This window comes from Prunus dulcis, chromosome 7 (assembly GCF_902201215.1).
Source record: "Prunus dulcis chromosome 7, ALMONDv2, whole genome shotgun sequence".
Lineage (NCBI taxonomy): Eukaryota > Viridiplantae > Streptophyta > Magnoliopsida > Rosales > Rosaceae > Prunus > Prunus dulcis.
This window is the reverse complement of record NC_047656.1, coordinates 5638662-5663204: the sequence shown is the minus strand read 5'-3', so window position 1 is coordinate 5663204 and position 24543 is coordinate 5638662. Positions and strand designations below refer to the sequence as shown.

At 43.1% G+C, this 24543-nt stretch overlaps 2 protein-coding genes and 1 pseudogene across 2 annotated transcripts; 1 reads left to right on the top strand and 2 right to left on the bottom strand.

The window, feature by feature from the left end:
* Positions 1-305: 305 nt before the first annotated feature.
* On the bottom strand, positions 306-10932 carry LOC117635246 (disease resistance protein RUN1-like). The gene is made up of 9 exons (XM_034369597.1): positions 10791-10932; positions 7280-7921; positions 3739-3823; positions 2737-3695; positions 2362-2634; positions 1954-2280; positions 729-1306; positions 510-594; positions 306-311 (listed from the first exon to the last, which is right to left on the bottom strand). Exons 2-9 carry the CDS (start codon positions 7808-7810, stop codon positions 306-308), a joined length of 2844 nt encoding a protein of 947 aa, XP_034225488.1. The 5' UTR covers positions 7811-7921; positions 10791-10932.
* Positions 10933-17838: 6906 nt separating this feature from the next.
* On the top strand, positions 17839-19377 carry LOC117635244. The gene is made up of 2 exons (XM_034369596.1): positions 17839-18576; positions 18871-19377. Exons 1-2 carry the CDS (start codon positions 17839-17841, stop codon positions 19375-19377), a joined length of 1245 nt encoding a protein of 414 aa, XP_034225487.1.
* Positions 19378-23972: 4595 nt separating this feature from the next.
* The window catches only part of LOC117635243, a 4299-nt pseudogene continuing 3728 nt past the window's right edge, over positions 23973-24543 (bottom strand).

Genomic DNA, 24543 nt, shown 5'->3' with positions numbered 1-24543 from the left:
TTTGATTTTTTCTTTTTAGTACTGAGCTGCTTTGCTTTGTAAGTTCTTCCAACTTTTGTTATAGTGAAGAGTTTTATTAGTTTATCACTCGTATTGATAAAGTATTTATTCGTGTATCAACACCAATAATATGTTGTTTCTTCTGTAGATCAAACACTAACGAACAAATTTAGTTGCATTTTAAGAAGATATTTCAATACTTTTATACAAACGATATTATTCTACTTTAATCTAATCTAAACTACGGGAAGGGAGATTCGAACTCAGAGTATGAAGCACATCAACTCTAGCCAACTTGGCTAAGCTCACGTCTGCAAGAAGATATTTCAATTTAAGAAGTCTAATATAATGTTGAAGTAATCAGACATGGTAACCACTATTATTGGAAACAGAATTATTATAACTTTTAGCTGTACATGAGGTGCATCATAGTCACATAATGTTTAAATTCTTTTATTGTAATTTTTCATTTCCATAAGGCCACTTGCATTGGGAGGAAGGATCATTACTCTTGTTGTCCCAGTTGTGGTGGCTCTCATTGCTGTTGTGGTTCCATTCCATTCATCTGTTGAAAAGCAAGCCATGAGAGAAAAACTAAGACAAAGAGGAATAAAAAAAGCCAAGACTACACAACTGAATGTGTTATATATGAAAATGTAATTTTGTAATTTTGTAATTTGATTGATGAATTCCTAATAGAAAAAATTTTATTGACAACTGAATAGTACCTAAATCTTGGGTCAAGCTCTTCCAAATCTCCCTCATACACCAGACGAGCCGCAGACTGCTTCACTATTACTCCATGGCCAACTCTGGCCGTAATTGAAAATGTAATCTGACCAAATATACCTTGCCACCCCTCTGTGCCAGAAGGCAATTCAATCTGATCGCTGATACCCTTCCACAACTGAGGAAAGTGACGAGGAAAAAAGACTACCCAAAGGTGATCAGACACAGCTTGCCCCGACTCTGCATTAAGAACCGCAAATGGACGCCTACGTGCCGTCATCTCCTTTCCATTGATGTCCACTTTGCAAGTAATAATATGTGTATAATTGTAATCAAAACTAGGATAATCAAGAGCAGGGTCGCAATTAGGTGATCGTTCCTGGATTGCAAAAACAAGGCACACCGCGAATCCCATCCATTTTTCAGTAAACCAACCTGGACGTAGCTCCACGCTTAATGGATACTCCACACTTTGAGGATTGAACCACTCTTTCTGGTATATATATTCAGCAGATTTATGATTGAACCACTCGGGAATTTCATTTCCAGGAACAACAAATTGAATAATAGGGACTTCCTGCATCATAAAAAAAACGTCGTCAAAACACTTAAGAAGACAACATATTATTGTGTGTATGAGATAGAGAGCGAGAGAGAGACCCCATCATATTGTTCCAGTAATGTAAATACCAAACTCCTGAAATCGTGCGTCTCCGCAAATTTGAAGCAGTTGATACATTGTGTCGACCGTAGCCACTGGAACTTTTCTGTGGAACCTCTGGCAATTCTTTCTAATGAAATACAGTTATTAACAACTGCTATTACTCTTTGTGGAACCTCTGGCAATTCTTGAAGCCTCTCACAATACTCCAAGTTAAGAAATTGAAGTCTAGAAAGTAGAGAGATGCCGTTGGGTAGGCTAACAAACTGGTTTCTACTAAGATCTAGGTCGGTTAATGAGGACAAGCAGCTAAGGTCATTAGGGACTACCAAGAGATTGCAATCACTTAGAGTAAGTTTTTTTAAGGAAACCAAACCGGATAGAGAAGGCAGCAACAAAGGCGTGGGAACGCGACTTCTTATTAGAAATCGCTGAAAAAGGGAGAGAAATAGCTGAAAAAGGGAGAGCAAATTCCAAAATTTAGGTGATGGTCCTTTACATCCACGAAAGTTTAATACTGTGAGGCTTTTCAACCGAACAATGGAGGAAGACAGTTCTCTTACGGAAGTTCCACTCACATCAAGCTCCTCCAGACACTCTGCATTGCCCAACTCATTGGGCAACTTGTCGAGCTTTGAGCAGCCAGAAAGATTAAGAACTTTGACAGATTTTAAGCCATACACACTTCTTGGAAGATGCACAAGACTTTTGCAATCCTTCAAGTTTATCTGAGTAATTCTTTCAAGCATTCCAAGGGATGGGTCAACCTTATACAATCGTATACAACCTTCCAGAATCAGATACTCAAGATTTGGAAAGCCTCTAAAGTCTGGGGTGTTGACAAGATTTAAAGAGTGGCTGAGCTTAAAGATTTTCAAATTGTATAAAAGCTGTCAAAAAAACACAGCAAAAAAAATTAGCTTCAAATTCTGTGAAAGGCTGTCCAAAAAGATAAAGCAGTAATAACATACCTTAACACCCGTCCAAAAAGATTCAATGTGACTATGGCACATGTTAAGTTCTAGTAGGTTCTCTGGGTTGAAATGTAATGGGAAATATTTTGAAGGATACCCATCCCATTCAAGACTTCGTAAATTATCGGAGAGATATTCAAGATCATTAGAGAGGTTCACATTAGCAAGATTGAGAAGTCTCAGTTTCTTCATCCTTGAAAAGCATTTAGCATCCGCGTGCACCACTGGCCCAGTTTTGTCCATGGTTATACTTTCTACTGCGTCTGTTCCCTATCAAACATGCACGGATAAAGAATAGTGAAGCTCATATAACTAACATATGAAAAGAACTGAACTCATTCGTACTCATTCGTAAACTAAGAGTCCCCTTACTGTATTTTTGCTCAAGACATGCTTGCCCTCTTCATGGCGCCACAACCTGCTGCGATTTCCTGGCTCATCAAGACACTCTCGATTGACTAATTCACGACCCATCTCTTGGAGCAACTGATGCATCCATAGAGTGCCATATGAATTAGTTAACAGAGATTTCTCAATGAGGACATCTATTCCAATACATGCACAAAAGCCACAACTGTCTAGGATTTCTATAACTCGATCTTCTTTCTCCCCGTTAAAGAAACACGCAATGTCTAGGAAAATTTTCTTCTCCCTGTCATCTAGATCATCATAACTTATTTGAAGTGTCCCCAAAACTGTGTTACAAAGATCTCTTAGTTTACCCAACGCACTGTTCCAAGCACTTACATGTCTTCCACGCAAAAAACTCCCCAAAACTTTAAGAGCTAGTGGAAGACCATCGGCATAACTCACAACACAGCTAGACAAATCAATATAGTTTTTTTCAGGGTGGTCTTTTCCAAAGGCTTTCCAACTAAAAAGCTTAAGAGCGTCATCATGATTTAGACGTTTGACCTGAAATCTTCTCTCCACTTCATGTTCAATTAACAAATGCTCATTTCTAGTTGTAATAAGAACTCTACTCCCAGAACCAAACCACTCTTGCTTTCCAGCCAAATAATCTAAATGGTCTGAGTTGGTCACATCATCGAGAATGAGAAGAACCTTTTTGTGACGAAGTAATCTTCTAATCATTGTCGATCCTTCATGAACATCAAATATGTCAATCGTTTTCATCGATATCCATGAAAGAATTTCTCTTTGTTGGGATATTAGACCACCTTTTTGAACATTATCACTGACATTCTCAAGAAATATGCTGAATTCAAATTCAGGAGAGATTCTTTCGCGAACAACTCTGGCAATAGTTGTTTTACCTATCCCACCCATACCCCATATCCCTATAAAGCGAACATCATCGACCCCTGCACCTAACAATAAATCAATTGAGTTCATACTTGAGTCTAATCCAACTGAGTTCTCCACAAAAGTAAACGATGTAGAACGTAATCTTTTCCATATCACATCGATTATATCTTTGATGAGCAAGGTTTCGTACCTATAACATATTAACATCAATATCAGTCATGTTAATTGTGAGGACATAAAGAATCAACATGCAGATACGTTTTCCCTAGATTTTATACAAATACTCTTGATCACTGAAAAGAAAGGTTGTCAAACCATATATAAAAAGGTTTTTATCACAAATAGTCCCTAAAGTTTGCGAAATTATCACCTTTAATCCTTTATGTTTTTTTCTGACATTATTGGTCTTTTATGTTTGCAGATCACACATCAATTTGGTGCTGCTGTTAAGTTCCGTAAAAATTTCTGTTCAATTGATGACATGGCATGTATGTGGTGCCCACAAATCCAATGAGATAATTCCACGTGAATCTAAATAAAAATTATTATAAATAAAAAATTTCACATTTAAAATCTAAAAATAAATAAAAATTTAAGTTGCAAAGCCCCTTGTCTCTCTCCCCTTCCCTCCCCCCCGGCGTCTCTCTCTCTCTCCCTCCCTCCCTCCCCCGCTGTCGCTCTCTCTCCACCAAAATCCATCTCAATAAATTAAAATCCCACATACCCCCCTCATCCTCTCCTGAAGTAGTTTGTAATCCAACAAAACACTCCCATTCCCCTCCTCCTCTGTGTCTCTCTCTCTCTGCCTAAAACCGTTGAAACAATCGCAACCCAAATGAGATTTAAATACAAAAATTAAAACCCATCGGAAAATTTTATCTTTTCTTGAAAATTTTGACACTGCTAGAAGCAGTCCACAGAGGAAAAAAAGAAAGAAAAGGTGGGGTTGGGCGTAGGTTGCGGGTGGAGATGGGGGCGATTGGGTTGTGGGCAAGAAAAAAACAGAGTTACACGGAGAGCACAGCGAGGAGAGAGGGAGAGGAGAGAGGGAGAGAGAGAGCTACAACTTTTTTTTTAGATTTTAAATGTGAAACTATTTTTTTTAAAAAAATTTATGTATTTAGATCTACATGGCATTATCTCATTAGATATGTGGGCAACATATACATGCCACGTTATCAATTTAATAGTAATTTTGACGGAACTTAACGACAGAGACCAAATTGATGTATGAGATAAGAACCAATAATATATAAAAAACACATAAAAAAATCAAAAGTCCGCAAACCTTAATGACCATTTGTAATAAAAACTCTATATAAAAATAATCTTGGCTTAAGGTCGATAAAGCAATAGGTATATTATTCATTGCATGCGCCCAAATCCAATTATGCAACAGCCAAGTTGGCCTAACATTATCCAAAATAAGAGCGCAAAAGAAAATCACCAAACTAGTCATACTGATTTGTATGTGATAAATTTTAGTTTTAAAAAGGAGATATTTAGTCATATACTTATTCGTAACACTAATAATATAGATAAACCCTACAATATTTAATTTCTATAAATAAACTATTAAAAAAATCTCAAAAAATGACAGCTGGCCCTATTGAATTTGATTTTGCTTAATAAATTACTTTGATGCTTTTGAATGTTTTGGGTTTTTTTATGAGATTTTGGGGTTGAGTTTGTTTTAAGAAATCAATAACAGTTTTGTAATTTAAAAGAAGTTAAAACCCTTTTTGTTATGTTGTAAATGAACTTTAGGTGTGTTTCTAAAGTCCATTTCATATAGAGTTTTTTAATAATTTGGGCTCCTATATTGGGTGTAATAGTGAATCTCCCTTTTAAAAAAATCTTGTTTAAAAAGTTGTTTGGTTAATAACTTCAGTTTTATGTGAAACTTATAAATTGAAAAAATAAAATTGTTCAAATGGTGAATTAGATATCATAGAATTAAAGTGCATGTTACAAAGACTTCATATTATTTTTCACTGAAAATTTTGAAGTTAGGATTTTTTTTTCTTAATTTTTTATTGGAGGTCCTCAGGCTTGGATGTTTGGAGCTGAATGCAAGAGTCGATGGGTCGGATCCAATTCAGGAGGTCCCAAATATCAAGTATTAGTAATTGCAATGCATGTGTGGTGATGTAAAATTGGTGGATTAAAAATGAGGATTAAAAAAAAATTAAAATTAAAATTAAAAACACTTTCGAGTTTAAGGAAAAAAAAAATAAGGGTACATAATTCTGAAAACTAGATTTCACTTTTTTGAAACAGAAAATGAAATCTGTTTCCAAACATATTTTCAGTTTTCAATAAATCTGAAAATTAAATGGGTATCACACAACCCTTTGTAGCTAATGAATCTGGCATAAAAAAAACATCCCAAATCCTAACCCTTCACTAATTTCATCCCTTGGCTACAAACCCTAAACTTAATTTAATCTTGATCTTCCACTTAATTTAATTGATATCTCAACCATTTGTCTAATTAAACTCTGTGTGTATCTGAAGAACATTAAACAATTGTCCTCGAATTTAAATTTTTGCGATAAAATTTATAGTAATGCTATTTAGACACTTTTTTTTTTCTGCCAAAGTTATGAAGGGAGAGAGGGGAAACTCACACATGAGGGTACCGGCTTAATGCTGTTTGGAATTTTTTTCTTTTTATGCCAAAGTTAGGAAGGGGAAAGGGGTAAACTCACACACATATGTGTACAATGGTGGCTTGAATCCATAACCATTTGGGAGCACACCAAAGACTTTGGATAATCCAACTAACATCTCATTGGCATCTTATTTGGACACTCTAAATATATTGACCATATTTAGTTGACCACATTATGTGGCAGCTAATGGTTTTGTGCCATGTCAATTAAAATTGACACATATGTTAATATCTTTTATTACTTTTGGTCTTTTAATTGTGAAAAATAATTACTAACGTTTTGTTTCTTTCTTATAATAATAATTTCATTAAAAAAACAGTTAATTATTGTTATACTCATAGACACGGTGTCAAGTCTTCGAGAAAGGTGGAGTAACTAATATGTATTTTTTGTTGTCTAAGACATTTTTCATAATTAATATGTATTTGTAATCTTCCTGTGCTTTATATTTTTAGTTCTAATTACTAAAACAAATGGAAAAGAAAAAGGCAGAGGCGGAGTTAACTACTACATCGTAAGTGGGTTTTGAATTTTGAATTTTGTTTTAATTTCTTTATTTAAATGATAAGTATTTTACCATTTTACCCTTAGAATGTTAAATAGTTATTTTGGATTTTTGAATGTTTTACCATTATTCTATGCTTATGCCTTTATATATACTAAGCCCCCTTGCGTATGTTTTTAATTTTTAATTTTATTTTAGAATTAAAAAAGATAATGGGTATTTCTATTCCATAAAAATAGGATCTATTATCTGATTTTTCTTTTAATTATAATTTTTTTGATATGAAAAAGTGTGCATTTACCATATTATCCTCATTTAATTAATAATTTCAATTCTTAAGGTTTGCATTAACTAATGGCATTTTCTGGTATTTTGAATGTTTCACCATTTTTTTCCTTTTGCTTTATATATATAGATATAACAACATATAACAACATGGCTACTCTTTTTAAACTTTTTAAGAAACATTCCTTGGGAAAATAATAAAAGTGAATGTATACCAGTCCTTAGCCTTCCACCCAGAGAAATCTGCCACTTTCGCCAATGCATCTCTCCACTCTTGCACCTTCGTTTTGTCATCTGAACTAAATCTTTCTTCTAGTTGTGTAAAGGCTTTCTCAAAACACCCAGTTTGTTTTCGTACATGAGATGGATCAACATAATAGAAAATTGGTAGCACTGCTTCTCTTGCTTCCATAAATTTAAGAATGTGTAGAAGTTCATCCAAGCACCATGTTGAGGATGCATAATTTTGTGAGAGGACAATAAGTGCAAACTTTGATCCTTCAATTGCAGCAATCAGTTCTCCAGAAATAGATTTTCCCTTCGAAATTTTAGGCTCATCCCTGAAAGTTATGATTCCTTGAGCTCTCAATGTTTCATATAAGTGGTCTGTAAAGCCCTTCTGAGTGTCATCACCTCTAAAACTGAGAAAGACATCATATTTCCATTGAGGTGTTGTAGATGGAGAAGATGAAGATGTTCTTCGTGTGTACATCACCACTGGAACGAACTTAATTACTTAGCTATGGCAATTTACTGAAGATTGTGACCAAATCCAGTACGAGTAATCTCAAAAGTTTTGATCATTCAACAAATCCTTTTTTAACTGCATAAAATATTTAAAATGTTAAAATTAATGCACACTTATGTCCTGAATAATATAAAAAAATCTAGAATAATGGAGAATGAGCAAACCAACTTATGTCTTGAATATCAAAGTATGCTTTAGTATAAAATAATCAAAATGCTGTAATATAATAATAAACTGACCAACTAAGGTATGTTGGTTGGAACTCTCCCATATACTGGCAGAGGCGGCGTTGAGCAGGAGCAAGGTGAGCAACAGATCAGGGTCTCACTTTGATGAGGGCCCCACAATTAATATTAATTTATATTTAAGATACTGGTGTCGCCTATAGCTTAATAATAAAATTATTAGTTTAGTAAAATTAATATTGACTTTTTACTTTTGAGACAGACTTACAAAAGACAAAGTGGGCCCCATATTTTATTATATGAGATGCATTCGATTGTTTTAGCTTTTCATATATTAATAATAATAATGTTAGTTTTTCTATTACTATTTAATAATAATTAGTAATTTAATTATCACAAAATTTTGATTATAGAGTTTGACCTATTTTATAATTTTTTGTTCAAAACTTTATTTTAGGAGGCTCTTTTGTTGTTTTGGCACAGAGCTCCTAAAATTTCAGAACCACCACTGTATATAGGCTTGTTGCCTTGACAAAAATGTAAGCTGAAAACTACCAGCTGTCTTATATCCCACTAAGTCCTATATCTAAAGCTTTGTACATTTCCTTCTCCATTCAAGTAAAACTTTACTCTTTCAAAAGTTTTCTATTCCAAGTCAAACTATTGTCCTAATCACTAAACCAACCATTTCCTAAACCTCTTCTCCCATAGACTTACAATGGTATCAGAGCTTGTTCCAATCAACCTTGGGCGTCGGTTCATTCTAGTCCTCCATAATTCTACTACTAGCTATAACTCTGTCCCTCTTCCTATTTTCACTAGAGAAAACTATGACTTCTGGAATATTAAAATGAAGATCTATTTTACGTCTCAAGAAAATTCAACCGTGCAACAGTTGAGGAAACTAAAGAAGGATCAACAAAAGGCGCAAATGCCTTATTTTTATTTCAACAAGCCTTGCATGATACGATCTTTCCAAGGATCATGGGAGCCACAACTACAAAGAAAACATGGAATACCTTGAAGGAGGAATTTCAAGGCAATGTCAAGGTACATGCGGTTAAACTACAAACTTTAAGAAGAGATTTTGAAAACATTAAAATGAAGGATTCTGAGACTACACAAGACTATTTTGCTAAAGTGAAAGAAATAGTCAATCAATTGAGAGCCTATGGAGCAAAATATTAATGATTCAAGAATTGTTGAAAAAATACTTATCTGTCTTCCTAACAAGTATGATCCTTTAGCTATTGCCATTGAACAGACAAAAGATTTAACTAGTCTGTTAGTGACATAAATATGGGCTCTCTTGAAGTATATGAGAAAAGATTGAGTAGGCGAAATGAAAATTCAGTTGAAAGCGCCTTTTATTCAAAACTAAACTTAAGGTCTCAGAAATCTTAAGAAGGGGAAATGAGATGCGGAGAAAATTCTAGAGACCCAATAAGAATTGGGGAAATAAAAAAAATGGAGAGGATAAACTATCCATCCTAGGGGGTGCGTAAAAATACAAACCACCTAAAAAAATATTGTTGATTCCATGGAAAGCCCAAATGTTGAAACCAAAATGCTTGTTTGACTAAGCTTTGAATTAACTATCCTCCCTAGGGGTACTAACTCACCCAATTAATATATATATTTTTTTAATCTTTAAATTGAGAACCAAACTTGTTTGGTTGAGCTTGAATGAATTTCAACAATGAGCGAACATGCAAACTTGGGTGTTCGAAATTCCAAGTAAAAAAGAGCACCTCACACAAATTATTGACTTGTGTTTCTCACCAACAATCACCAAATAGATTCAAAGCAAAAAACCACATGCCCTTGCCCAATCTGGGTTTATTAGCCCAACATGAGAGATAGCGGTGCTCCGGCAATGGTGATACACAGTATAAAACCTAGGAATATTAACAGAGTAAAGAGAGAATCGCGAGTCTTATTGTTTTAGTGATGTGGACAAAAAGTACAAGTGTTGTTTTAAATCAGGTGTTGTATCAAGCAGCTGTTGGATGCATCTAAAGGTTGAAATTAGACGTTCGAAATTGAACAAAAATCCAGATGACCAGATGTGAGAAAGATTAGAGGTTCCAAGGGCTCAAGATTAGAGGTTCCGTAGAGGATTTTAGATGTTCACTCCGTTTGTCCCTTAATGCATCTGCCCCATCAAAAAGTGTGTTAAATGGCTGATGTTGCATACATATGGGGCTCACATATCCAATAATATCACGTCACATGGATTAAAGAAAAAAATTATTTATTAAATAATTTAAAATTTGTAAACAATAAAAAATTTAAGAAAAAACCACCAAGTTCAACAATTTTTTATGAAGAATTGCATGATATATCTGAACAGATCGTTACGCCTTTTGTGTGGGTCAAAACTTTCACGACAAGAATTTTCGCTGCCTTAGGACCCTTATAGTTATAGGAGCCATTTATTACCGCAAAAGCTAAGGCTCATCCGTCAGTCTAATTGTCAAGTCGATCTTTGGTTTTGAAATACTACCTGATCGATGGACTTATTTTTTGCTTAATATTAGATCGATGTCATCACGTGAATCGAAATACGTACAACGATTAAGAATGTTTTTAAAAACAAAACTCTAGCTAGCAAGCTAGGTATAGCAGGAGAGAGATGAAATATTGCTCGGATAACCGATAGCAGCTGCAGCAAACAATTAAAGTACATTTTCTGCATTGTATTTGAACAACAGAAAAAAGTTCTAGATGATGTTTAAAAAAGAAGAGAGGAGATTTACCCGATTGTAGCCGAGATTAGAGAGTTGATGAGGTACTTTAATCATCTGGGTTTGAGTCTAGTCACTTAATCAGGCTCAATACAAGCAAAGCTAGCCACTACTGACTTGAGTGCTGCTGTGACCAGTCACCAGTCCATCGGTCGAAAGGGTTGCTGCTGAGGAAACTGAGTCTCCTCATCTGTTTGAGGTTTGTATTTATAGGCTTTTTCTGTGGTCCTAATTTCTTAGTCTTTTTCTTAATGGGAAAGCGTTGAAAATGGGTCTGGTAGGTTTGTCGTTTAACCATGCAAAAAAAAATATCTCATGTCAATATCGCGTTATTATTTTTGAATAAAAAAAAAAAAGCCACCTTATTATTTTTTACTAAAACTCTGAAGCGGAAGGCCTCCTTAGGGTGACCTCGTACTGGGTGGATGGAGATGATGGGAGTCGATCGGTTGAAAGGCATGCTGAGAAAACTGGGTTGAATCCTATCCCCATATGAGAGGCTCCTAATTTCTTTGAGCTAGTTTTAGGTTTTTCTTTACCCTGTGATCCTAATTGTTTGTGTTTTTTTTTTTTGGTCGAAGATTCATGTACGCTTTTCAATACAGAGTTTCTACCCCTAACTTCAGGGACCATACACAAAGACAAACACACAGAGCATAATCATCAGGTCTCTTAAGAGATGTTCGCATCAGAATATGATGGTTTCCAAAACTATACTCGTCAATCAAAATAAAATCTTCATAGCATGTGTTGCAGCTGTGTACCAATGAAAAATAAAATCAGGCTCAATACAAGCAAAGCTAGCCACCACTACTGACTTGAGTGTTGCTGTGACCAGTCACCTGTCCATCGGTTAAAAGGGTTGCTGCTGAGGAAACTGAGTCTCCTCATCTGTTTGAGGTTTGAATTTATAGGCTTTTTTTTGTGGTCCTAATTTCTTAGTCTTTTTCTTAATGGGAAAGCGTTGAAAATGGGTCTAGTAGGTTTGTCGTTTAACCATGCAAAAAAAATATCTCATGTGAATACCGCGTTATTATTTTTGAATTAAAAAAAAAAAAAAAAAGCAACCTTATGATTTTTTACTTTGAAAAAAAAAAAAGCATCTTATTATTTTTTACTAAAAAAAATGTTGGCTTATTATTTTTTACTAAAACTCTAATGCTGAAGGCCTCGTACCTAGTGGATGGAGACGATGGGAGATGGGCGGAGCTAGGTAGAGGGCTACCATGGGCTCTAGCCCATGTAGCCTTTTTATAAAATTAAAATATATTACATATATTTTTATGTTATTCATCTTATTAAAAAAGCAACCTTATGATTTTTTACTACCACCAAAAAAAAAAAAAAAAAAAAAAAGCACCTTATTATTTGTTACTAAAAAAAATGTTGGCTCATTATTTTTTAGTAAAACTCTGATGCCGAAGGCCTCCTTGGGGTGACCTCGTACTGGGTGGATGGAGCCGATAGGAGTCGATCGGTTGAAAGGCATACTGAGAAAACTGGGTTGAATCCTATCCCCATATGAGAGGCTTCTAATTTCTTTGAGTTAGTTTTAGGTTTTTCTTTATCCTGTGATCCTAATTGTTTGTGTTTTTTTTTTTTTTGGTCGAAGATTCACGTACGCTTATCAATACAGAGTTTCTACCCCTAACTTCAGGGACCATACACAAAGACAAACACACATAGCAAAATCATCAGGTCGTTTAAGAGACGTTCGCATCAGAATATGATGGTTTCCAAAACTGTACTAGTCAATCAAAATAAAATCTTCACGGCATGTACGTTGTAGCTGTGTACCAATGAAAAATTTACGCGTTGATAAAGATGGGTGAACCAAACGAATTTACTCCCTGGATATACGTGGGAATGGGACATGTTACCTCCGTTTCATGTCATGCAGCTGGCAGAGGACCCTTTCCTTTCCATGGATGGTCCAGCATGGGCCACTCTTGGGTTAACAAGAATTATGTATATATATGAGGGACAGGGGCGTTTCTACACAGGGGAAGGCTGGTCAGCTGCCCAGCCCAAATTTTTTCAAAAAACATATAGTGTGCCAGCCCAAATTTTTCCAAAAAAAAATATTGAATGTGCAGCTTTTTTCTTCTTTTGTTTAATTCGTCTACTTCCTGATTGTAGATGGCGAAGAACTCCACTCGATGAAGACCGCATAGGTGGAAATAAGAAATTAATCAAACTGCTTGAAGTTGCTAGAGCTTCGCAGTTGTCAGAGTTCTGATCAATATCATCAAGAAACTAGCTAAGCATTTCTTTTATCAATGTGTATTATCGGTTGTTTATACCGTATATTAACGACCAATGACCACCTGACACGTGGACGGAAACGACAGCTTGACATCACAGGCCCTTCGGCATGTCCCCTACCGAATCCTACACTTCCTGACGCTTTTGACCTAGGACACGCGTCATGCTCTAGACCAGCTCCCACAGTCCCACATCGGAAATATGAACATAATGCACGCCTCCCCAGGCCTATATAAGGAGACCCCTATTCCCAAAAGGAGGGGACAGAACGATCAACGGTACGCTATCGCTTGATCTGTAATCTGGCATTTACTAAATCCGTACTTACTTAAGCATCGGAGAGCCTTCGGCCGGTACCGCACCGGTACCCCAAGGTCTTACCGAACGTTCCCTTTTTGCAGGAACTTGATCTTCCGAAGACTAACTCCCTTCCGAAGACACAATATCACTAAGTTGGGCGAACCACGTGTCAAACCACTTTTTCGCATCAACAGTTTGGCGCCGTCTGTGGGAAACGAAAAACAATTAACCCACTATCCCCTAAACACATGGGGACCACTTCAATACCCACTTTTCTATCGGAGGACGGGGCACCGTTCGGAAGGCAAGCTGGGGCTAGCCCAGCGCTACCCCCATGCACTCCCTACGGAAACGCCCCATCAACCCAAACAACCGCCGAGGCCGAGCTAGTAGCCCAAATCGCATCCCTGCGAAAGGACATGGCTAGGCTTCAGGAGCACAACCACCACCTTTCGTCCAAAGTGGACGAAACCCAACGGCAGCTGCACCAGCAGCAACCGCAGAACATCCAGACGACTCACTCTTCCGAAAGCTTGGGAACCCCTCATAGGAGGAGGCACCGAAGGGCAGCAAGGGCAACGCCCGCGCCCTCCAAACAACTGGTGGTGCCGACACCTAGGGACCAACCGCACATACCGAAGAAGGTCTACTCTGATTGCCGACACCGGCTTAACGATCGGGAGGCAGAGAGACAGAGATCCCTTATCAGGATTAGCGCTCGACTATGGGAATCCCGGATGAACGCCGGGGGAAGTAAGTCACCCATTCGGAAGGTCCAAGGATTGAACTCCACGGAGTCTGCATCCGAATATATCCCTTCCGATGCGCAAACGTCCACCTACCGTTCGGTATCAACTCAATACTTGGGGGATAACTCCGTGAGCCCGCGAAGGCGCTTAGAAGACTATGATGCCGAAGGAATCCCAAGCCGAGACCCTGTTGTCCGACTCCTTTTTCAGAAGGTCCAGAAAATGGAAAACGACAAGGCTCGCTCCCAGGAACCTGAGTGGGGAAAGCTTCGGCCCGGGCCGTTCACGGGACGCATCCGTCGCTCTCGGCAGGATCGGGAAGTACAACCACTGCGCATACCGTTCTATACTGGAACCGAGGACCCCTTAACCCACCTTCATTCGTTTCAATCCGCCATCGGATGCAAGGGTCTGAGCGACGAGGGGCAGTGTCTGTTATTCCCGTCTTCACTTACCGAGGCAGCCCTGAATTGGTTCTACCGTTTGGAGCCGGAAACGGTAGATTCTTTTGACGAGCTGAAGCAGATTTTCCTCAATCACTTCATGATCCAAACGGACCGTCTTTACTCTGCCGATGATCTGTACACAATTCGGCAGAGGGAGGACGAGCCATTGAGGGAGTACGCGGCGCGTTTCAGTCACGAGTACTCAAGGTGTCCGGAAACAGATGATAGGGCAGCCTACGGCGCCTTCAAGAGTGGCCTTCGGTCCTCGCATTTCCGATACCTAGTACACAGCAGCAACTGGCGCACGTATGATGAGCTGATGAAGCAGGCGGCGGTGCACGCCAAGGCCGAGTACTTCAACTCAAAACCAAGCGCTTCGGCACGCCGAGAGGATGCCAAGCCAAGCGCTTACCCTGCGAAGGCGCCATCCTACGATAGGACCGACTCATATTCGGCGGGCCATAAGCGGAAAGATAACCGTGACGATCGGAGAGATCAGCCAAAGAAAGGGAAAGGTCGGTATGGTCACAACGACAACCGAGGACCCCTGCCCAACCGTGACCACGGCAACGAGGTCTTCACCCTGCTGAATACCACGTATGAAACCGTTCTGATGAACGAACAGGAGGCCATACCGAAGCCGAATGTTAGAAGACCCAATCGGCAAGACAACCGGGAGACCGGTAAATTCTGCCGATACCATCAGCACAACAGCCACAACACGGAAGATTGTATAAGTTTGAGAAAGATTGTGGAGCGGCTGATCCGAGAAGGGAAACTGGACCAGTATATCGCCCGGCCGCCAACGGCGCCGGTGCCGAACCCTCCTCGGCAGATAAACATGATCAGCACTATCAGCGGAGGACCTACCGTTGCGGGGACGAGCCACCGTTCGATGAAACAGTATGTGCGTGCCGCACAGTTCCCTCAGGTGCTCGGAATAGAGATGAATCGGTTCCAGGAAACACCAAAAGTTCGTTGGGAGCCGATCACATTTTGCCAAGAGGAAGAAGAGGGAATCCTCTATCCCCACGACGACCCAATGATCATCCGAGCTGAAATTGCCGATTACGATGTAGGGCGAGTGCTGATCGATACCGGGAGCTCCGTGAGCGTAATCTTTGCTGAAGCTTTCAGAGAGATGGGAATCAATGACAACCAAGTCGACCGGCAGTTGACACCTCTGTTAAGCTTCTCTGGAGACTTGGTCCAACCAATCGGTAGTGTCAGACTGCCAATTACATTTGGCACGGCGCCGAGAAAAACAACAACGTACGATCAGTTCCTCATCGTCGACTGCCCGACGGCATACAACGTTATCGTTGGCCGAACGGCACTGACGAGGATCAAGGCGCATCTTTCGCCCCACATGCTGTTGATGAAGTTCCCTACCCCGAACGGCACGGGGGCAATCCGGGGAAATCAATTCAGCGCGCGGACTTGCTACGCTACGGCGCTCAAGGCAACCTCGTTCATACTCCCCAACGAGACCATGACGGTGCAGGGTTTACCGAACGGTACTGGACCGGTTGACGACCCTAGAGATGAATCTCCCACCCCTCACACACAACCTGCCGAAGAATTGGAAACCATAACCTTGAGCGATGAACAGCCCGATCGACAGGTTAGAATCGGCACTAGACTCACTGCGAACCTCCGAACGCAATTCATAGACTTCTTGCGGCATCATTCGGAAGTTTTCGCATGGTCTTACGAGGACATGCCCGGCATCGCCCCGGACGTGATTAGCCATAAACTCACCATCTCCTCCGCTTATAAGCCCGTAAGGCAGAAGCGCCGATCATACGATGCCGAACGGTATGAGGCGATGCGCACGGAAGTCGAAAAACTTCAAACCATCGGTTTCATCCGGGAAGCAACGTATCCGGTATGGCTTGCCAACTCCGTCATGGTAAGAAAGTCCACGGGCGGGTGGCGGATGTGCCAAGACTATACCGACCTCAACAAGGCCTGCCCGAAGGACAGCTTTCCGTTACCACGGATAGACCAGCTCGTGGACGCCACTGCCGGCCACGAACTGCTGAGCTTTATGGATGCCTACTCCGGCTATAACCAGATATTCATGCACCCTCCCGACAGCGAACATACCGCATTCATAACGGACAAAGGGTTGTACTGTTATAATGTCATGCCGTTCGGTCTGAAGAACGCGGGGGCAACTTATCAAAGGCTCGTCAACAAAATCTTCGCCGGTTACATCGGCAACATCATGGAGGTTTATGTTGACGACATGTTGGTAAAAAGCAGAACTGCCGAAGATCACCTGCAGAACTTATCGATCATGTTCGGCATACTCAAAGACTACAGGATGAGGCTGAACCCGAAGAAATGCGCCTTCGGTGTATCTTCCGGGAAATTCCTCGGATTCATGATCAGTCAGAGGGGGATTGAGGCGAATCCCGAGAAAATAAAGGCAATCATCGATATGGAGAGGCCGAAGACGACGAAGGACATTCAGAGCCTTACCGGACGCGTGGCCGCCCTGACCCGTTTCATATCGAAGGCTACCGATAAATGTGTACCGTTCTTCAAAGCCTTGAAAGGGGGCAAACGGGATATCACATGGACTGCCGAATGCGATAACGCATTTCAAGCCCTGAAGAACTACATGAGCAAAGCCCCCCTTTTGTCAAAACCGCTGCCTGGGGAAATTCTCTACCTCTACCTCTCGGTATCCGGAACTGCCGTCAGCTCGGTACTAATTCGGAAACCAGAGAAGGCAGAATTACCAATCTTCTATGTCAGCAAGGCACTCCAGAGTGCGGAACTTCGGTATCCACCATTAGAGCAGCTGGCTCTGGCCCTTGTTGTCTCGGCACGAAGACTTCGGCCATACTTCCAGGCACACGGGATCAAAGTCCTGACCAACCAACCCCTCCGGCAAGTCCTCCAGAAACCAGAAATTTCGGGCCGATTGATCAAATGGGCGATCGAACTCGGGGAATTCGACATACAGTTCGTTCCGAGGCCCGCGGAGAAGGGCCAGGCTGTTGCCGATTTTATCTCCGAGCTTACCCCAGCGACAGTACAACCGACGTCTGAGGCAATTACCGAGACCATCTTGCCGGATCAACCAGGCGCCGAACGCCTCGACACATCAACTCCCGTCTGGGGTTTGCACGTCGATGGCTCGGCAAACCAGCAAGGATGCGGAGCGGGCTTGGTGCTGACAACACCGGACGGACTCAAGATCGATACGCCCTCCGATTCGACTTCCGGACATCCAACAATGAAGCGGAATACGAAGCCCTCTTGGCCGGCCTTCGGTTAGCCAAGAGCATGAATGCAAAGCAAATCCGAATTCACAGCGACTCCCAGCTCATTGTGAACCAGGTAACGGCAGACTTCGCCGCCAAGGATGCCTCCATGTACGCCTACCTTTCAACCGCCCATCAGCTACTCCGAAGTTTCCAAGCATACGAGATCAAACAGATCCCCAGAGGCGAAAACAGCCATGCCGATGCTTTGGCAAGACTCGCTTCGGCGATAAACGACAAAGTCGGAAGAAAGGTACCAGTGGAGATCCTTGCCCAACCGAGCACGGTAACCTCCGAAGCGTGTGCCGTACGGTATGAGGATACATGGATGTCTCCCATCTACTTATACCTGACGAACGGCACCCTTCCTGAGGATAAAGCCCAGGCCCGAAAGCTGAGATACCGATCAGCAAGATACACAGTTATCAACGATGTACTCTACAAGCGCGGCTACACTACCCCGTATCTCAAATGCCTCACGGCAGAGCAAGGGGAGTACATCCTTCGGGAGATTCACAGCGGTGTGTGTGGCGACCATTCCGGGTCCCGATCTCTCGCCTACAAAGTCTTTCGGCAGGGATACTTTTGGCCAACCATGCATCAGGACGCCAATTCACTAGTGAAGAGGTGTGACAAATGCCAGCGCTTCGGTAATGTCCCACATATCCCTGCCGAACCTCTCACACCAATTGTAAGTCCTTGGCCTTTTGCACAATGGGGACTGGACCTGATTGGCCCAATGCCGCAAGGCAAGGGGCAGGTAAAATATGCAGTGGTTGCCGTTGACTACTTCACCAAATGGGTAGAAGCCGAACCTCTTGCAACCATAACGGCAGCAAAGATTGAAGATTTCGTCTGGACTCACATATGTTGCCGATTCGGTATCCCATATGCTATCATTACCGATAACGGCAGGCAATTCGATTCGGAACTCTTCAGGCAATTTTGCACCCGTTTGAAAATCAACTTGTTTTTTGCATCGCCGGCCCATCCCCAGTCGAACGGTCAGGTCGAAGCAATAAACAAAATAGTGAAGAAACTGCTGAAACGGCAGTTGGACAAGGCAAAGGGAGCCTGGCCGGAAAAGCTTCCCGAAGCACTGTGGGCCATTCGAACGTCTTACCGAACGTCCACTGGAGAAACCCCTTTTTCTATGGCCTTTGGATCGGAAGCAGTGGTACCCGTGGAAATCGGCGAACCTTCCTACCGAACGGAATCCTTCGCACCGAAGGAGAACGAGGAGGCCATGTCTCTAAGCCTTGATCTACTCGAGGAGCACCGAGCACAGGCCAACCTTCGGAATGAAGCCTACAAACAGCGTGTGTCTCGGTATTACGACTCTAGGGTCAGACCCCGCTCTTTCCGAATCGGGGACTGGGTCATGCGCAAGGTATCGCTTGCGACGAAGGATACCACGGAAGGAACCCTCGGACCTTCCTGGGAAGGACCATATGAAGTCATCGGTATCCTTCGCTCGGGAACTTATCGACTAAGAGGCACCAACGGCAAGGCCCTCGGCCATCCTTGGAACGTAGAACATCTCAAGTACTACTACAAGTGACCTAGCCTACGGCAGGTTGGAACTGTAATTACTCGATGTATTTGTTCTACTAGAATTAATAGAAAGCCCTCGGCACTATTACTTTAGCCTCTCTTTAATTCATATTTGCCCACGGCAGCTAAAATGTTAACATCCTACGGCGCTCTACATTAGCCTACGGCAATTGGCGATCGTTAATGTTTTTTACCCTACAGATCCCTTCGGGACTTGGTCAAAATTTTTAAACTTAACAGCGTCCTTATTAGCCTACGGCAATTAGCAGTTATAGCTTGTGAAAGTCGATGACTAGCGATCTATCGGCGATTAGCCCACGGCAATTAGCAATCATAACGCACTCACATGGGTTAAAATTTGAGAATTGGACAATTAAAGGTTGAACTTTGAATCATAACACAAACTTAAATTAAAAGATGCCCTCGGCATCAATGTGTTCGAAATAAAAATTAAAAATAAAAATACAAAGATGAATGTAAAGAAAAACGCCCTCAGACGGCGGGTTCGTCCCCGGCAGCGGCCTCAGCAGACCCAGGCCCTTCGGCAGCATCCTCCCCTCGTAATCCTCGATCATATCTTCGGTCATTCCTTCGGGAAGGGGAGGGGGATCGGCAGCGAAGTTGAGGTTCAGCTTCTGACCAGGGTTGTACCGCTTGAATCGGTACAACATGTCCGCCATCTCAGAGCCCACCTCCTTATCCAGAAGGACAGCGAACTCCTCTGATGATCGGTACCCCTGGATAGCGGACCGAACGGCAGCCTCGATCTCCGCCGCCTTGGTACGCTCACTCTCCTCCAGAGCGTCCTGGACCGCTTCCGAAGCAGCCTCAGCGTCCCGCGCCGCCGTCCGCGCTGCCTCCAAGGCCAGCCGTGTCTCCTCAGCCTTGGCCTCTGCAGCAAAAGCTCGCCGCTCGGCAGCCTCTTTGTCCTTCAGCAGATCGGCCGCCTTGGTCCTGCCGTCTTCATAGGCCTTTTTAGCCCGTTCGGCAGCATTAATGGCCCGCTTGACGCAGAGCCACATCTCCATGGACGCCTGCACAACTAGCAAATTCAGAGAGAAGCCCCACTTCGAAAAATGGAATGACAATAGAAGAAAAGAGTTCTTACCGACGCCTGAAGACGGAAGGCCCGCCCGGCCTGTTCCCGAAGAAGCTTCTTCGGCAATTCGTCAACCTCCGGCAGCTCCATCTGAGAGCCGAGGATCATATGATTGACGAATTGCACCGTCTTCGAGGGGCAGGCGATGGTGACGGCCTCGGTAGGACCGTCCTCGTCCTCCGCCGCGAAGACAGCCCTCGTGGTTTCCGAAGGACGGCTCCTCTTGGAGGCTGGCGAAGCTTCCAGGTCTACCGTGATCGGCCGCTTCCCGGCTGCTTTTGAGGCAGTGGCTTCGGCATCTGGTTGCCTCGGTGCAATGGCACCGGCAGTTGGCCATGCCACTGGTTCAGCACCCAGCTGCCGAAGACGCTCGGCAAGAGTTACGTCCTCGGGATCCGTGGACGGCCGAACGGAAGGCGCCTCGGGCTGTTTCCTTTGTTTCTTGCCCTGCAGACCCATCATGAGCCGCCTCTTGGACGACTCACTCATTTTCTTGGCTTCGGCAGCCTTCCTTGCGTCAGTCACTGATCAAAAATACTCGGTCAGTCGGCATGCAAAATAAATCGATCAAGAAAAAAAGAGAAATGCACAGGTACTTACTCTCGGCAGGGCTGACGAGGCCGGCTCTGATGAGATTGCTGGTAAAAAGGAATCGCGGGTAAACTCGCTCGGCAGCAGGGACCCTCAGCCTGACTCTGTCGAGCTGCCGAATTTCGCTTTCCTTGGGGCTCGGTTGCTTTAGTTTACCTGCCGAAAGAAGAATGAGTTGCAAAACATAGAATAACAAATACAATAGTTCTACCGACTGGTAACATAACTACCTACCGGCAATCTGGAACGCCGTAGGCACCGGAAACAGCGGGGACACTCCCGACGGCGATTCCCAATCACCAGAGAGTACCACCCGCCGATTCCTCCACGATTTTTGGGAAGTCGGCACGGCGCTGATGAAGTGCCCCCGCTCGGAAGCCTTCAGGCAGTTCGCCTGAACCCAACCGCCGTGATCGGCACTCTTGGACTTCGTGACGCTGTATAGGTACGAGAATTGCTCGTAGGAGGGCTCCCCCTCCCCGGCAATCCCGAACGCAGCTATCACCCCCATTAAGGCCACCCAAAAGTTGGGATTATACTGGCCTGGGGCATACCCGATCTGGGCTAGGATCTTCTGAACGGCAGCCTGACACCCTGCGCCAACATATCGGTGAAGAAGACGACTCCACCATCTCCCGGGTCGCTGAGGGATTCGGTAGGGCTCGGAATTCTCATTTTTACCGAATCCGGGATGAGGTACTCCGCCCTAATCTTCTCGAGCTCCCGTTCGGTAAGTTTGTTGGGCTCCAAATAGTCGACCCCGAACAGGGTCTTCTTCGGTACGCCCACCGGTATCCTTGACCGCTCTCGATGGACGATCGTAACCCTCGGCCGGGACGGACCGGCGACGACATCGTCGCGACCAGAGGTAGAGGCCTCCAGCTGATGATCGGAGGTACCGAATCGGGTACCATCTTTGTAGACCGCGACCAAGGGAAGCGGTTGCCCCGTCATCAGACCCTTGCCGATGCCGTGGGTAGGAACGGAGACAATCTCCTCACCGATAACTTCCACATCGGTGTCCTCTCTACTCTCGGCCCCGAGGCTCGCAGCCCCGCTGGATGTGTCCCAGCCCGATGATAACTCCTCATCGAAAGCATTGGGCTCACTGCCGAAGGAAGACTCGCTATCGGACATCTACAAAACAAGAAAAAGGAAAAGGATGGCTAAGGCTCTGAAATGAACTACCCTACCGATGTCTACGCCACTACCTATAGTTCACTAGACTACCGAATGAGGGCCCCTATAGACGATCGGCTAAGCCTACACTACGAAAGCACGCGGGTATATAAAGAAAAAATTATTATGGTACCGAACGGTAACTTACCTTTGCTATTGTTGAGACTTTGATTGCCGTTAATACTCTTCGGTAACCGCCTTAATTGCCGATAACACCTTCGAAAATCGCCTTGGTTGCCGTTCACAATCTTCTGAAATCGCCTACGCAGAGCTCTCGCGTCACTCTCAAATGCAAAGTGAACTCTTATGTCCGGAGCGTTCTCTATTTATAGGGAGAGGGCTGCAACGGTACGCCTCGGGAAACCAAACGGCTCATAATTACAGCCGTCAGACGTCGCTTCGCTGGCCACGTGTCGCCCGGTGGATGGTGATGTCAGCTACACGCCTGGTACAGAAGACGAAGCGTCTTTTCACGCCGGGTGCAGAAGGCGAAGCGTCTCCACGCGCTAGGCACGGGAAACGAAGCTTCCCTGCCTTCAGCCCTGTCAGCATCGGCGACCCTTCAGATCTCAGGGGAACCTTCCACAAATAAACTTGCCGAACGGCAGGGCATCTATGAACCCTCAGGATGGAACCAAATTCCCTTCCGAAGAACCTTCGGAAGAGAACTTGGGGGACTACTGTTTATACCGTATATTAACGACCTATGACCACCTGACACGTGGACGGAAACGACAACTTGACATCACAGGCCCTTCGGCATATCCCCTACCGAATCCTACACATCCTGACGCTTTTGACCTAGGACACGTGTCATGCTCTCGACCAGCTCCTACAGTCCCACATCAGAAATATAAACATAATGCACGCCTCCCAAGGCCTATATAAGGAGACCCCTATTCCCAAAAAGGGGGAGAGAACCATCAACGGTACGCTATCGCTTGATCTGTAATCTGACATTTACTAAATCCGTACTTACTTAAGCATCGGAGAGCCTTCGGCCGGTACCGCACCGGTACCCCAAGGTCTTACCGAACGTTCCCTTTTTGCAGGAACTTGACCTTCCGAAGACTAACTACCTTCCGAAGACACAATATCACTAAGTTGGGCGAACCACGTGTCAAACCACTTTTTCGCATTAACATCGGTAATACATTTATCCTTGATCGAATGACAAATGTTTATAGGAGTTGGAAGTTGGAACAAAAGTTCCGAGATGTTGATATATGTATGTTGAGAATTTTGCTAGAATCTTTATTTCCCCTTTCGATTTTCTAATTTGTGCACTTTGAAATGTATTGAATGAACTATTATTATTATTATTATTTATCTGGCTTGACAATTCTTTGTGTCAATTATTCTTATTGGTCTTGTAATAATCAAGGACCCGAGAAATTAATTAAAGCTCATGCTTCATGGAAGTAATGCATGAATGCATCAAGTAATTTGGATCGGAATAGTAAAACGAAAGAAGCACAACTTTTTATTCCCACAGATAGTCTTAGCTACTACATAAATGCGTGAACATGAGCAGCAGCCGTACGCAATATTATTGAACTCAAATCACAACAAGAAAACTTAAGAAAAAATGTCACTTTCGCAGGGAACGCGAATGCATTTAGCGTATGCAACAAGCCTTTTAAACCCATAGGTGACCCTGATGGGACGAGTGAAGTCTCGTGAGGGTTTCCAGCGACTGTACCCACAAAAATCAAATTAATTTCACAAGATGATTATCCCGCAAGCGGTTCTTCTTCTTTCTTGTGCTTGAAGTTGTAGAAACTGACACCAGTGTAAACGCCACCTTCCTTGTGGTAGGTAATAGTTCGTGGGTGTGGGCTAATAAGATTGTCTTGCTGAGAGTAGTAGAAGGGAATGTTGCATGAAGCCTTTGTTGCTAGAAGGCTCACTTTCACCTTACTCATCGGCGGCACAACAACTGGGAACCGACTCTCAATTGTAGTTTGTGATGTGTGAGTTTGACCGCACTGGTAGACTCCGTTAAACTTACCCAAAACTCCGATGATGCCTCCGTCGTTGTGGTCTACGGCGAATAGAGTGTCGGAGGTGAGGGTGGTTGGGATGAGGGACGTGAAAGCAACGTTATCGACACTGGTAATCCAAGTGCTGACCTTAGTGTCTATATAGGAGAGCAGGATGAGTGCATTGGCCGGTTGTAGGGTGCAGTTTTCGGCTTCTCCGGTGGCCACAAGGAGGTCGATGTTGTGATTATAGATCCTGGCATGGGCGAGGCGGAAGTTGAGATCAGAGATGGTCCGGGACAGAACAAGCTCTTTGACTGTG

Excerpts from the sequence above, each read along its gene's own strand:
- LOC117635246 (XM_034369597.1), bottom strand. The coding sequence starts at position 7,810 with ATGTACACACGAAGAACATCTTCATCTTCTCCATCTACAACACCTCAA. Across the intron at positions 3,824-7,279 it reads TTATTATTTTCCCAAGGAAT|GTACGAAACCTTGCTCATCA; the intron begins GTTTCTTAAAAA and ends AATATGTTATAG. Across the intron at positions 2,281-2,361 it reads CTTTTTGGACGGGTGTTAAG|CTTTTATACAATTTGAAAAT; the intron begins GTATGTTATTAC and ends TTTTTTTGACAG.
- LOC117635244 (XM_034369596.1), top strand. The coding sequence starts at position 17,839 with ATGAATGCAAAGCAAATCCGAATTCACAGCGACTCCCAGCTCATTGTG. Across the intron at positions 18,577-18,870 it reads TGCCGCAAGGCAAGGGGCAG|TTGGACAAGGCAAAGGGAGC; the intron begins GTAAAATATGCA and ends CTGAAACGGCAG.